Source organism: Pleurodeles waltl, chromosome 6, assembly GCF_031143425.1.
Source record: "Pleurodeles waltl isolate 20211129_DDA chromosome 6, aPleWal1.hap1.20221129, whole genome shotgun sequence".
In the NCBI taxonomy this organism is placed as follows: Eukaryota; Metazoa; Chordata; class Amphibia; order Caudata; family Salamandridae; genus Pleurodeles; species Pleurodeles waltl.
The window spans coordinates 652,741,139-652,755,527 of NC_090445.1; the positions used below are offsets into that span (position 1 = coordinate 652,741,139).

The 14,389-nt window shown below is 40.6% G+C and overlaps 1 protein-coding gene across 5 annotated transcripts in view; it reads right to left on the reverse strand.

The window, feature by feature from the left end:
- The window catches only part of PPFIA4 (PTPRF interacting protein alpha 4), a 3,105,259-nt gene that overhangs the window by 1,458,980 nt on the left and 1,631,890 nt on the right, over positions 1 to 14,389 (reverse strand). For all 5 annotated transcript variants that reach the window (XM_069239004.1, XM_069239005.1, XM_069239003.1 and 2 more), the window contains one exon: positions 13,888 to 14,093. In XM_069239004.1, the coding sequence (XP_069095105.1) occupies positions 13,888 to 14,093 (206 nt within the window). The remainder of the gene's footprint in view (positions 1 to 13,887; positions 14,094 to 14,389) is intronic.

The window sequence follows — 14,389 nt, forward strand, 5'->3', positions numbered from 1 at the left end:
ATTGGGTAAACCTGCTATGAATGTTTAGTGAATATGAAACCAGAATGTCCCTGTCGCCTGGAGGTGCACATCTGAAGCTGAATAATTCTACAACATATATTCTGGTCTTGAGTGCTTTGTATTGCAGAGGAACTGAACTCAACAAGTGGCAGTGAGAATACATTCTGTTGCAGTTTTGTTGTGGAATTTAAGATATAGAACTTTGCTCACATATTCCACAATTGTATTGATCTATCTTGGGGAATCCAAGCACTGAGGTAAAGAACTATCAACTAATCGTTGAAATCTGAATGACACAAGTGGCACAATGAGCATGAGCATTTCTGCACTCACTCAGAAACAGCCTCAGCCACACACTCTACATGAAGAACACCATCATACACATAAGGCTGCACATCTTTCATGTTATCTTGATGACATCACACACTGCTGGCTGTATTGAGAGTATCAAATACTCTGTGTTCACATCAAACTAATGCTGAATCCAAATTGACCATCAAATTCTAATTGCATGGCCATCAACACAATATTTATTCTCATTTGAAACACAAGAGGTTTCTTATTCTAAATAATAATCTTGTTATATTGAATAATCTTAATTACCATGGCAGCTTCTGAAATAGCCCAGCCACCTCAATTCTTGTCTGAGGTGGGAGAATCGGTGCTTAAATGAAAACAGAAGACATAGTATTATGCTTAACTTGTTGCAGTTGGGGTAGAACATTTCTCTGTAGCCAGGAACCATGGAATTGAAGGCCGTAATATTTATGAAAGTTTGGATTAACTTCTTGTGGGAAATGTTTAATATTAACCCTGCTGTATCTATGAGATATCTATTTTGGAACTTGTGTCAGTGTAGATTTAGAAAGACACAGTGGCTGATTTACAGTTTGGTGTGTTGAGTTAAGTCCATCTATATGGCAGAGTACTTTACTCCTGCCATACTGAGGGACCTCTGCCCCCAAATCTAGAGTTGCCCTGTAGATAACTCTAAACACTGACATGCACTGTGCACACAGGGGTTCCTGTCAATGTATTAAAAGTTTGACGGATGGTACCATCGGAGTGACAGTACAGTACGTCAAATTACTAAAATGTTTGTTTAAAAACAAAAACGGAGTCCCACCCCATAGGAACGTTCTCTTACCACTACATTGTTTATGGAGCTAAGAGAGTGTAAGAACTGGCCTTCTGACTACCCATGCTAAATCGGGCAGGTGGTCAAATGGACAAATCTCCAATGCCCCTTACTGAGTTGGGCCATCAGAGAAGCATGTCAGAGATGAAGATGGAGTCTGTAAATCAGTTAGAAGGAACTTCAGTTTGGGGGGAGAGGTACTCCGTCACTGTTCTGTTATTAGGCTAGAGAAATCAATATGATCTAGGTATCAGCCTCAGTCCTAACCCTCCTCAGCAAATCATGTTTGCCGCACAACTGGGTGATGATGATAGTATATTGGAAAGATTTCCCATATTATTGAAAACAAATTAGGACTTCTACAACACTTTAAACACAGAATCATCTTAAAAATGGAGGCACAACTGGTTGTTCCCAAAATCAGGAAAGTTCCAAACTTTATGCTTGATCCAGTATTGCTTGGATTAAAAAGACAGGTGAATGGTTTGACTGGCAAACAAGGAAAGTGCTAGTTCGGAATTGAAACAGTCACCTATCTTGGACATACTATCTTAGGAAAGGGTAGGAGTGAGTTGGCAGAGTCTACTTTTAAAGCTCTATTGCCCTCTCACACTCTTTCATTCTTCCCAAAAATAAAGACCAGCTACAGTCCCATTTCAGGACTGACTGGACATTATGCAAAGTTTGTTTAAAATGTTGCACCTGTAGTCCTTTGGGGACTTTGTTTAAGAAGGGGCACTATTTACATGATCTGTTAATTATCAACGTGCTTTTGAATCTATTAAGAGAGAGATGAGTGTGATGCCACCAAGAAAAAAGTACTGTACAATGATGCCATTTTGTTTGTTTATGTGTCATGTCGACATAGAAAGTGGACAGTGAAGAGAAGGAAGTTGCCTTTGCTTCTCGGGTCCTAAATGTTTCCAAAAATAATTATTCTGTAATAGAGTGTGCTGCCCTGCATGCACAAGGGAAATTCTCCACTTCGAATTCCATTTGTGAAGAATTCTTTTCTCAGTGCATAAGATCATGAGCCTCTAGTAAATTTGTTCACCTGTGGTGGAAGTGAAAGAGCTCCTCACAGAATCAAAAGATGGAAGGAAGGCTTTTGAGAGTTTTAACTTTGTGATGGAGTATTCACTTGCTTGAAATAAAGGCCAACGGATTGTTGGTAAACAACATTACAGAATACATGTGTGGAGACAACTGAGTATGTACCTGCATTGAGAATAGATGACAAGGTTCTTTAAGAGACAGACTAGAATCAAACCAAATTAAAGACCAAGTTCACAACAAAGTTAAGGATAGAGCATTTTAAGTATGGCCAAACACATTTATTTATCTCAAGAAGACCACATTTTCTAGAATGTATAAAATTCAAGGTGAACTTTGCAGAGGAAAGAGATGGATTCCATTTACAGTGGTAAGTGACAAGATATTGATTTTAGACCAGAGAGCCTTAGTGTGGTCTTCCCCCCAGCTTTTGTGCCTACCTCCTTCACTTTTCTGACCTTGTTTCTTCTTGTATTAGGACTCCGTGTCCTTTACCACTGCTAACCAGTGCTAAAGTGCTTGTGCTCTCTTTCCTAAAGGTGGTAATATTGGTTCATCCCCAGCTGGCATATTTATTTTACTTATAAGTCCCCAGTAAAGTGGTTCTACATGTACCCAGGGCTTATACATTAAATGCTGCTGGCGGGCCTGCAGGACTGATTATGCAACCCACGTAAATAGTCCCCTAATCATGTTTCAAGCCTGCTACTGCAGAGCCTGTGTGTGCAGTTTTTACAAAGCCCTGTCAACCTGTCATTTTAACCTTTTTGCCAGGCCAAAACCTTCCTTTCTATACATATGTCACCCCTAAGGAAGGCACCAGACAACCTGGAGGGCAGGGTGTAATGTATTTAAAAAGCAGGGCCTGTACTTTTATGTTTTGCATGTCCTGGTGGTGAAAAATTCTTAAATTCATTTTTCACTACTCTAAGGCCCATTTTCCCATTGGTTAACTTTGGAGTTGCCTTATTACATTCTAAAAGTGTAGTTCCCAAATGGGAAAAGATAATTCCTTCAGGTTTGGGGTCTCTGGAAATCACAATTTTAAATCCTAACTTATAGTGAAGTCAGATTGTAAATTGCAAATCTGAAAATGGCACTTTTAGAAAGTTGTCAATCTGTCTCTGTTCACATCTGGGGTAGTTGGCAGTTAGGCTATATGTATTTCTCCTATTAGCCATATACAATGGGAACTTAGGTGTAACTTGATGGGCCATCGTGGCAGGATGGGGGGAAGGAGCTGGGCAAAGTCCCTCTTACACCTGAATAGGCTGTGTCCTGTCCTCACAAAAGGGCTTCTTATCTACTTTAGTTAGTCTGGAGCCAAGGCAGGGAGGACAGGACATCTGTGCACTTCAAAGGCATGCCTTTGTTTGTCTTCCCCACTTCAAAGGCACAACTGGGTATAAGTACCAGACCTCAGACACCACCACTTTAGTACAGTGTTAGAGCTTTCTTTGGATACTCTGCCAAGAAGAAGGACTGCTGTATTGCTAAAGGACTGCCACTCTGTTGGACTGCACCCCTCTGCTGGCCTCCTGCATTTCTGTGTTGACCTGCTGCCCTCTGCCTGGGTGAGAAGGCCTGAACCTGCATTACTCGAACCTAGAACCCAAAGTGACTCCAATGACTAGTTAGCTGGCCTCCTGATCTGGAGTCTCAGAGATATAAAAGACTTCATACTCAAAACTGGAAATGTGTAAATACCTTACACACTGCCTCTAAAATAAACCTGATTGCTCTCCGCCAAGCTACCAGAGGATGAGCAAAAGCTAATACAGGATTTGCCTGTACCTTGCCCTGAGAAGGATTGTGGTTGCTGCTTGACCATGGCTTATACCCCAGTCAGCAAACAACTCAATTTCTAACACCCATGTAAGACACTTAGGAAGAAATCTGACCAAGGCCCGAGTTAGGGAGAGATAGTGGTGGCCAGTAGGTGGATTCTCTGTTTGCCACCTTTGGTTTGATTAACAAAGGCCACTGTGAATGCACCTCCACCTTAAGCAGGTGGATAAGAATGGCTATTGTTTTACAGCATCAGAAGGCAACTGTTTCATATTTCTCTTTATTCAACAATTCAGGGTTGTTTTACTAGCAGCATCTCTTCTTGTTAGGCAACATATAATGAGAGGTTATTTCTTCCACCTGTGGAACAGATGTTTTGTCTGCAATGCAATAGGGGTGTTTTTGCTTGACAAAGCGTAAGAAATTGGATTATTATTTGAAGTGGGTGACTACCCACCTCAAGGAACAATCAAACCCTTGTTAGAGTGAACCCTCAAAGTCACTAAATTAATGAGTGCTCAATCCCATTATTAATATGACACAGAACAGACAGGGTTAACATAGGACAATTTGCAAAAGACTGATGCAGTACCAAAATAATCAAAAGGTAAAACAATAAAAAAATCCCAAATTGAATAAGAACAATACACTAACATGTAATAAACAGAATTACACCAAAAATGCCCAAAAAATCAATAAGGGGAACCAGAGATATGATTTTTAACGCTTTAAAATAGTGACAAAAAGCACAAAGCACCAATGATAGTCAATATTCACAGTAGACCGACACGTAAGCATAGTTTGAAGCGGAGCACAATGGCTCGTGTCAGGTACACAAACTAGGTTCATCCTGGTCAAAGATGTTACCTTCTGGCTTAGTTCTATAGTCCTAATCAATGACAAATGTACACTTCAAAAGCCACCCCAACCCAGAACGTCAGGGGAGGTACTTAGAGACCCACAGTATGTTATGTTATGTTATGTTATAGGTATTTATATAGCACATAACAGCCCAAGGGCCTCGCAGCGCTCAAAAGGAAAAAAAGCAAAAACCGTAACATCACATAACGGTACCTTGGCTGAGGCTCTGAAAAGGCATTTTTTTAGGGCCTTCTTGAAAGGGAGCTCTTGTGTCATTGATCTAATATTAAAAGGGAGACCGTTCCATAGTTTCGCACCCTGATATGTCAGCTACCTTCCAGCCAGAGTTCAAAAGTAGGATCCAGTGCATGTCCATTTGTGATTAGTCAGCTGAGTACTTCTGAAAAAAGGCCTCCTCTGCCTTACTGTATCCTGTACCTTGAGCAGAAGCTCAGTCTTATGACCATTGGAGACCACTTCTTTGTCCTACGTACAGAGGGAGCAGGTCCAGTCCTTCAGACCTCCACTCAGGTCACAGACAGAAGGTCCAGTCCTCTTCTGATCTTCCACAGGTACAGGTAGTGTTCTGAAGTGAGTGCCTGGAGGTGCCACATTTATGCCTGCCACTAGTTTGTAGGTGGGAACGACTTGTGGGCATGCCCTAATCAGAAGGGAAATAGTTCCCTGCACTGACCCTAACCACTTTGGGCATTTTCAAGATAGTAAAATTGTTTAACCAAACTAAACTTGTGCTTTTAGGGCTGGGTGTATATGTGGAGAGTCTACTGTGATGGAGGTAGTAGTAGTAGCAGTGTCCTTCCACATGTAACACTAAAATACAGTTTGAGGCAGATCCTATAACCACAATTAACCCAGACACAAAAGAGGTCTGATAGGACAAAATCAGAGCCATTCAATAACAAGACAGTGGATCCACAAGAATTGTCCTGGCACCCTGTTCTTTCCCCCTTCAAGTGCGCTCCAAGTGTTATATGAGAAACAAGCAAACTTGTTAAACAGGATTTGACACTCAAGCAGGATTTAATTCTGTAGTGTGAAAAACCATGCTTACAGCCCTCAATATTCATATTCTGCAGAGTTCAGAGGAGTCATCTCTGTCCACTCAGATCAGTGCATTGTTTTGCTCCTATGAAGCATTTTACACCTATTAAAGGCTAATTTCAGGCTGGGGCTGCAGGCACTTTACTAGTAATGATTCTAACAATTCTTAATTCTGCTGGCAGAATTGGAGGAATACTTGTAATTCTGCATTACGCAGACTTAATTTTAAACTCAGCTGCCTGTCGGTGGAATTAATCTGTTGTAAATTGTTTCTAAAGAGGGGTGGAAGAGGGAGCAGTACGTCTATGGTTAATCTGCTGAGGCTTTTACAAATAGAGAGACTGCTCTCTTTTGAAGCCCTAGTTCGGAACCACTGCAGTGCATGCCTCTCTGCACCCTTACATTCTCTGCAATAATCACTGCTCCCTCTCTGGCCCGGTTTAAAAATCACTACACAGCACAGCAGTGTATATCACTCAGCACCTTTACATACTCTGCTGTAATTGCTGCAGAGTATGTAAGAGTCCCGAGGGGTAAGCACTGCAGAGTGATTTGCAGTGGTTTCTAAAGTTTAGAAACCACTCCATACACTTGGCAGAGGCCACACCCTGACATACTCTGCAGTAATCACTGTAGACTATGTAAGGGCACTTAGGGGAATTTGACTTTGTTATTTTCTTATCGCAAAAAGCATCCTTGCATCCATTTTTAGATGAGAGGTTGTATTTTGCACTAAGAAAATAGCGTAATTGTGAGGAATTTTATGGAACTTTAATGTAATTCCAATGAATTATGTGGAAACAAACTCCAACCATTCTGCCCACCACAACTAATCAGCATGGGTAGAGTGCACGGAGGTACAAAGCCTGAAAAAATACAGGGTCCAGCAGAAGTTGAACAATCCAGGGTGACCACACAGAAAAAGTGGATTTTGTACACAAAGTCTATTACAAATCATCACTGGGTGCTGCATTATTTTCTAGTTTAATGGCAATTTTTACTATGCCTGTGCATAAACTCATGCTGTAAGGTTTGGAGCAAGGAAGACACGAGAGGATGGTATTCCTTGGATTACTTACTGAGAAGATTCAGTACTCCAAGTCATAGTCTTCATTGTTACAGTCCTAGTTCCCTCCCTCTCTTACCATGAAAGGAGTCTTTATCCTCCAGATTACATTAAAGATAGTAAAAATTGCATTGGTGATATCTTTGGTATAATATATTGTGTATATGGTTCACCCCTCTTATGTGTCACAAAACAGGATGTTCCTAAATAGACATATTGATAGGGACAACATTAAAACTTTATTAGTATAGTAAAATCTGTGCCCAAAGACACAGCACACGTTGTAAAGACTGGGACAAGGAAGACTATGACTTGAAGTAAAGAAGATTAACGGTAAGTAATCTGAGCATGTCATAGCGTTATGTTTAAGTTAACATGCTTGGAATGTTCCGTTAATATATGGTCAGTTCTTTGCTGTGACCTGGAGGTTGGTGGGATATTTTTGTAGCTAAATAAGCCTACGAAACAGACTCTGGTCTTGAGGGACTTCTTATTGTAGAAGAACTGAACTTAAAACATGCCTCAATACTTTTTCACCTAGAGCACCAACTTTAAAAGGTAAGTGGCAATTCCACACTGGTTAAGATGTGTGAACTGTAACTAGAAATCACATGTATGACAATACTTTCAGAATATGTGCTCAAATGTTATCCTGAGGTACTGCTTTTTATACATTATTCTACTATATTTAAAGACTTTGTACTCATGCCAGGTTGCAGCATTGCTGTTGAACTCTATTCTCTGCAATGTTCCTTAGTTGCGCCCCAGTAGGCTGCATTACCTCTACGTGTGCCTGTGCTCCCAAATTCATGACAAAGACATTGTTGTGGATGAATAACATGGTGAGGCATCCAATCATCCAGATACCCACAAACTTAGATAAATTATTTGCTCTTCTTTAAACTGGACAAAGCTAAAAGCTGGAGACTGTGACACTGGATAACAACCAGTGTTAAAGAATGAAGGAGACCACAAAAATGCCCATCAAAGGAGAAACTTTCAACAACCTGAGAAGTACAAGGACATTTCGACCCGTGCCCTGGTGTAAGATCAGGCAGATCTCTGTGTTTATTTTTACATGAATATGGACTTGGAGTTGAGCACAAATTGGTCTAACTCACATGCTTATATAGCAAGACCATTAGGTCCTAAGTGTTTGTACTTGTAAATGAAAACCTCAGTTAAAGGAGATTATTGTTGAAGCTTTAGGACAATGGAAAAAGGAAACCATAAGAAAGCTGAACTGAACTACTGGAGTGACAGAGCTGGAGTGAGAGAAAGGGGTCTTGGCACACAACTTATAATTTACTTGAGCTCGATTGTAAGCTGGGAAAAGGTTTGTCATCCTATATTGATATTTACAGCTTTGCCAGCCAGCATGTCAACAAAAAAACCCTGCTAGTTTTCAGCAGTCACAAAAGAATCCACATTTGACATCTTCCAGAAGCTGCCAACTGACAGACCCAGGCTGGAGCCTGGCCATCCTCTCAAGGACAAATCAGATGCCTAAAGAGGGATTTTGAAGAGAGAAGCAGCTGCAATTACATCTGAAACACTGACTGCTACACAGAGCAAGGGCGATATGGGAAATACAAAATATGTGTGTGTGGAGGCAATGATCACTGTAGACGTACAGAATGGGAGTGCAGGCTAGACAGAAGTTACCAAACATTGAAACATAGTCTGGAGCAGGGCCCAAATCCTAAAAAAGAAGAGGGACGATCACCAAGTTAGGCAGTATACAAGTAGCGTAATGATGTGACAATGTATGTTGCATAACAGGAAGGGGCATCACAGTCTCAAAGGAAATTACATCACAAGAAGTGACATCAGTTATTAAGACCTCATACATATGTTTAGCAGGTCTGTCATGAGTACATTTCAGAACATTACAAGATTTAACAAATTTAAGCTGATCAGTACTTAATCCTGTGACTTCAGTTCCCTATCTGAAGGAATTAGCAGTCCAAATGTTAATTAGGTTTGGTGTGTGATCAACTACAGCAGACAAGTCACTAAGTTCTACAAGCTATGCATACTAAACCTGGCACCAAGAACAAAGTACTTTTAATGCGCTGCATTAAAAGTACTGAAAACTGCAATTGTGAATATCAAAACTATAAAATTTATTAACCTACCAAACATATCACCATTATATACATTGGCAATTTTAGCACTTTGTAAATTGCACATTGCATGTGATATTCCAGTCATCGCAAATTATATTCCTTAAGAAAGATACACTTATAACTGGATAGTCCACACATACATTATTTCAGACATCATAGACCATGCTGTATTGCCACAGGGTGTTTAACAATAGGAAATGAGTAATTAGTGAGATCTTTTACAAAATTGAATCCCTAACATGTGGGCAACAAAAGCACTATAAAAATTCCAAGCACTGGTATCTTTTGTTGTGATGGTCAGTAGGATCTATCATCCTAGACTGAGTATCATTCCTATGGAGAAGAGCAGTTAGCCATCTGTTACAATATAGCAATGGATTGCAAAGAGGCAGAGGAAAATCCAGGAGATCTAGGAACATTAGTGAAGAAGGATGGGTGATGCTGAGATAGTTTTGTATGTGTGACATGATCAAGTTCATGATGTTGAAACTGAAACCTCTTTCATAAATACTTGAAAATCACTGGTAGTGTGTTTATTGCCCTCAAAACACGTTGCAGTTGTGATGCATTCTCATTCCCTCCCTTGCCTATATAGGCTTTGAAAATCTCCAATATAAGGTTATAATTAAGAGAGAATCTCGTGCACAAACTACACACACTTAAAGTTACTGTATTGTGCATTTGGTCTTAGGGGCATGGTTGTAGGGTGCATGTACAGCCATTAGTGTAGCGAGGGTCCATAGCTAGGGTACTCTGGTACATGGCCCAACATACATGACTTCCTTGTGCCTGCTCTGTGGGCGCCTCTCCATTAGCTTAACCCCATGGCTTAAAATGTCCTAAAATAAGGTAGTAAAGAAATACAGGAAGAACATTTCTGTAGTCGACACCAGCAAAAAAATAATAATATATATATATATATATATATATATATATATATATATATATGTGTATAGATATCTATAGATCACTATATCTATTTATATAAATAAATCCCTAAAATGCTTGAACAGAGTGGTGAACTGTTCATTTAGCAGTCTGAGTTAAAATTCTTCTTCTGTAGAGACTTATGTGTAGCATGCATATATGTTTGAATCATAGCAGTGCCACATCAAACTTTCACCATTGTGTAAAATTGATGTAATTATAAACACAGAGTTCAATTAGGATCATATAAAGGTATGCACTAGGTACTGTGCCTGGAGAGAGATCCTAGTGATTGAAGAAAACAGTGCTGAAATGTCAAACAGATCAGTGGCCAATGCATGGAACACGAAGAGATTATCATCCTTGCCCTGTTTGGAAACCATCCAGCATGCTTGGAGAGATAGTGAAGTAGATTATTAAGCCAAAGGACAAGTGGTACAAATGCCAACACTCCTGAATTAGGTAGAATACACACACTTTAGTCATCTTATCATAAAACAATATTGGCTTTTTTCAGTGTAAAACCTTCTTTACACAAAGATTGAACAAACCCACTCCACCAGACATACAACTCGAGGTACAGCACATTTCCATGTGGATCTAATTGCTTTAGCAGCCTGTGCTCTCTATGTGACATATGCTACCCAGCTGTACCCAACACATAATGTGTCTGTGGGGGAGTACCTGCACTCATTTTAGGAGATTGGGGCTCATTTTTCACCAATAGACCATGATTCAGAGCAGGAGAGAAAGAAAGAGAGGAAAGAAGGAGAAAGAGAAATAGGAAAACCGTGACGAATACAGAAATGTAGATGGAAAATCCCTTAAGAATAAGATAAATTCAAAACAAGTGTAGTGAAAGAACAAAGTAATGGCAATTCAGCAATGGGGCCCTAAGAATGTATTTGAGGCTCTGCATTATGTTTTTACAATTTACACAGTGTCCCCTCAAAACCTTGTCACCTCCACATTTAGCAGTAGACATCTCTCATGTGCTTATTGTTGCCATCTTCTCACTGTCTGAAGAGCCCTTCAACACAAAAGCTAACTTCCACAGATGCATGATGAACATAGCGGACTAGATGAAAGACAGCTGTCTCAAATACAACACCGAAAAAACAGAAGTCCTCATCTTTCAGAACAACACCTCACCATGGATTGGCACATGATTGTGCGCAGTGCTCGCCAAAACCCCCGCCCCAAAGGACCACGCCTGCAACATCAGCGTCATCCCGAATAGCAGGCTATCCATGGAGAAACAAGTCAAAGCAGATTGATTACTATATCTAAACCACCCTCACATTTACCAGTGCAACTGAAGGACAGCTCACCCTGCAAGCAGTACCACCAGAATGTCCACAACCAGAATGGCCCATAAATTTCAAAGTAGTAGGTATCAGCTCCACATTAAATTATGTGTGAGCTGCCCAGTGTCCAAGGATGAGAAGGAAATGTTGAAAAATTAACTCACAAAAAAAGAGCACTTGAGAGACCAGTTGCACTGTCATTTTCAAGACAATATTGGCTTTAGGAAGCAATTATTGCTAATTGCCATAGACAAGCTACGCAAGTGTACTGTTGTAAAAAACAGTGAGAGACACTACAAACTACAACCAGAATCTACATTAGACTAGCAAGAAATGTATGCAGTCTAGGTATGTTACAATGCCAAGTGGAGAATGTCCACTGTTTATAGTAACATTGACCTATGTGCTCGCCTATTCAATGTGAGCCCATCCTGAAGGACTCAGCCCTATGTAAGCACACATGATCTTTCATCTCATACATAGCTTAACTCTAAATATATCAGTCTTCCAGAATTATGAACACTGTAACAATAAAGTTACCCTATGTTATTTTGGTGTCAGATTAGGATGCTCCATTCGCCCATGCTGAATCTTTGCTCCATAAACCGTATTTGGAGAACTACCCTACACCGGATTTCACTGCATCATTAGCCCCAGCTCTGTCCTAGTGTAGTTTGTTTGCCAAAACCTGGCACATAAAGTAAGTAAAGTAAGTGACATCGCACATGAAATCTGTGGTGTATTAAGAAGTCTTGTTTGGACAATAGATACACAGGGATTGGTAACAGATGCAGAGAACCTATAACTGAAGATAGCAAAGGCTGATGGCAAACTAGCAGCTGGGCCCAGTCAGTATGTTGTCTTGACACTGTGGGCTCAATATTGAGTTTGGCGTACGGAAAACTCCGTCTGCCAAACTCCCAACAGGGTGGCCCTCACCTACGCGACAACCACCTCGCCGGAGTTATTAAGAGTTTCCTCCAAGGTCAGCGGGTGGAAACCTGCATTTCCACCTGCTGGCCTAGTGGGAAACAGGCTACAGCATTGTCTCCAGGTTGTAATGAAGCCAGCAGCAATGCTGTAGCCTGCACGGTGCACCAGCAGACAGTGAACATTGCGAGGGTGCTGGCCGGGGGGGGCCTGAACTGCCAAGTGTATGGGTAGTGCAGGGGCCCCCCCTGTGGACCCCTGCACCCCTTCCCTGCTTGCCTTTTCATGGCAGTGCTACTGCCATGAAAAGGCTGGCAGAGAATGAGGTCGTAATCCCAATGGCAGCGCTGCTCCAGACCTGCTACAGACCTCCAGACTGCCGGGATCTCTGATCCTCGCAGAGTTGGTGGTTCACTGGTGGCCCAACCGTTAGGGCTGTAATGTGGTGCTCAGTCGCCGCATTGGCGGCAGTCTGACTTTCATCCGTGAGTCTGGCGTTCTAGTGACCGTTGTGGAAACTATGTATTAGATGTAACCTAAGGATCAGCGCAGGAAACCTCACAGAAAGTATGAGTTTGGGCTCTGCATATCATGCCCCTCTTTCCGTAAGCACTAGATGCTGCCCATGGAGACAACTTGTGTCATGCATTCAGAGTTGGCTCACGTATGGATAACAAACCACACATTGTTATGTTTAAGGGCAAACAAGGGAATCTATTATAATGAAAATTGTTTGGGAAATATATGAATAAATTATCTGTCTGAAAAGTGACAGTTGAAACTAAATCAGTGCTTGAGATGTACATTCAATTGTTGTAGACATTTATCTGAAGGAACAAGTGTACACAGTATTTGAAATGGAAGTGGTGTAAATCATATAATTCTAAACACACATTACCCTTGTTAATTAAGATCAAAGTCTATGTCAACATGATAGATCAGAGGTTAATGTATGCAGAGTCCATTCAAATTGAAGTCAATGTCTTTACACCATAAATATATGAACAATTAACTGATGAAAATCCAAGAAAATCATAGTGGAAGAGTTGGACTTAGCATCAACATTTTGGTATCTATTGTCCTTAGTCCGTGAGACCATACTCAGGGCCACCAGAATTAATTAGAAATATCAAAACAACTCCATATGAAAAAATATAGTAATGAGAACCTTCACATTAAATGACATGGTCTATGCTATACATAATCAAAGGTGAATTTGGAGAACCACCATAGGATATAGAGAAAACAATTTCTGAACCAACGTTCCGATAATGAAATCAACTGGACGCGGATAGTCTCTAAAAAACATTAGCAATTGTTGGCCATTTACCTTTATCTTAGTTGATATCATAGATCGCAAAGGGTTATTGGGTTGCCCTTTTTAAAAAAAATTCAACCACACACTGTGGCATTACGAAAACATTGAGAACATCACTAATCACCAAACCTAAGCCTTTTATACATATCTCTTACAGTAAATAAATAACTTTTTAAAAATCTATGATCAGCAATTAACAGTGATCTTGAGGGGTATAATATGCATGACAACAAATATTTGTTGCGTTTATCTCACAATTACAAAAAAACGAATTTATAGTGATCGATGTGCCCGTTTGTGCATTGTACCTGATTTCTTCGTTGATTGCGTCTAGTTGTTCTTGCAGCATCATTGCCAGAGTCTGGGCATCCGAGTGTCCGCTGGGAGAAATCATGTCAACCGACCCAAAGACAGTATCTCGCTCATCATCATCGTCAATGTCTGACAGTTCGGGGTCACTGTCAAAGTGGACCACGGAGGTGATGACACTGGCAGGAGGAGTCTGGTCCCAGTCCTAAATGGGCAGAACCATAAATGAAAATATTTGAAAGTGATTGTTCCTTCTATTCCTGCATGCATATAAATAAATGACTCAATCTTTTGAACTAAGTTATGGACATCTAATAGAACTCTCTTTGGCACACAATTACCTGCTTTTTAAATTAAAATAAATAAATCCAGGATTGTAAAGCACAGCAAATCACCCGTCAAGGTCTCAAGGCATGGAATTGTAAGCACTAGGAGATTAAGCAATTTGCCCAGAATCACAGGATGTTGAGCCAATGCCAAAACTCAAACCTGCTTCCTTCA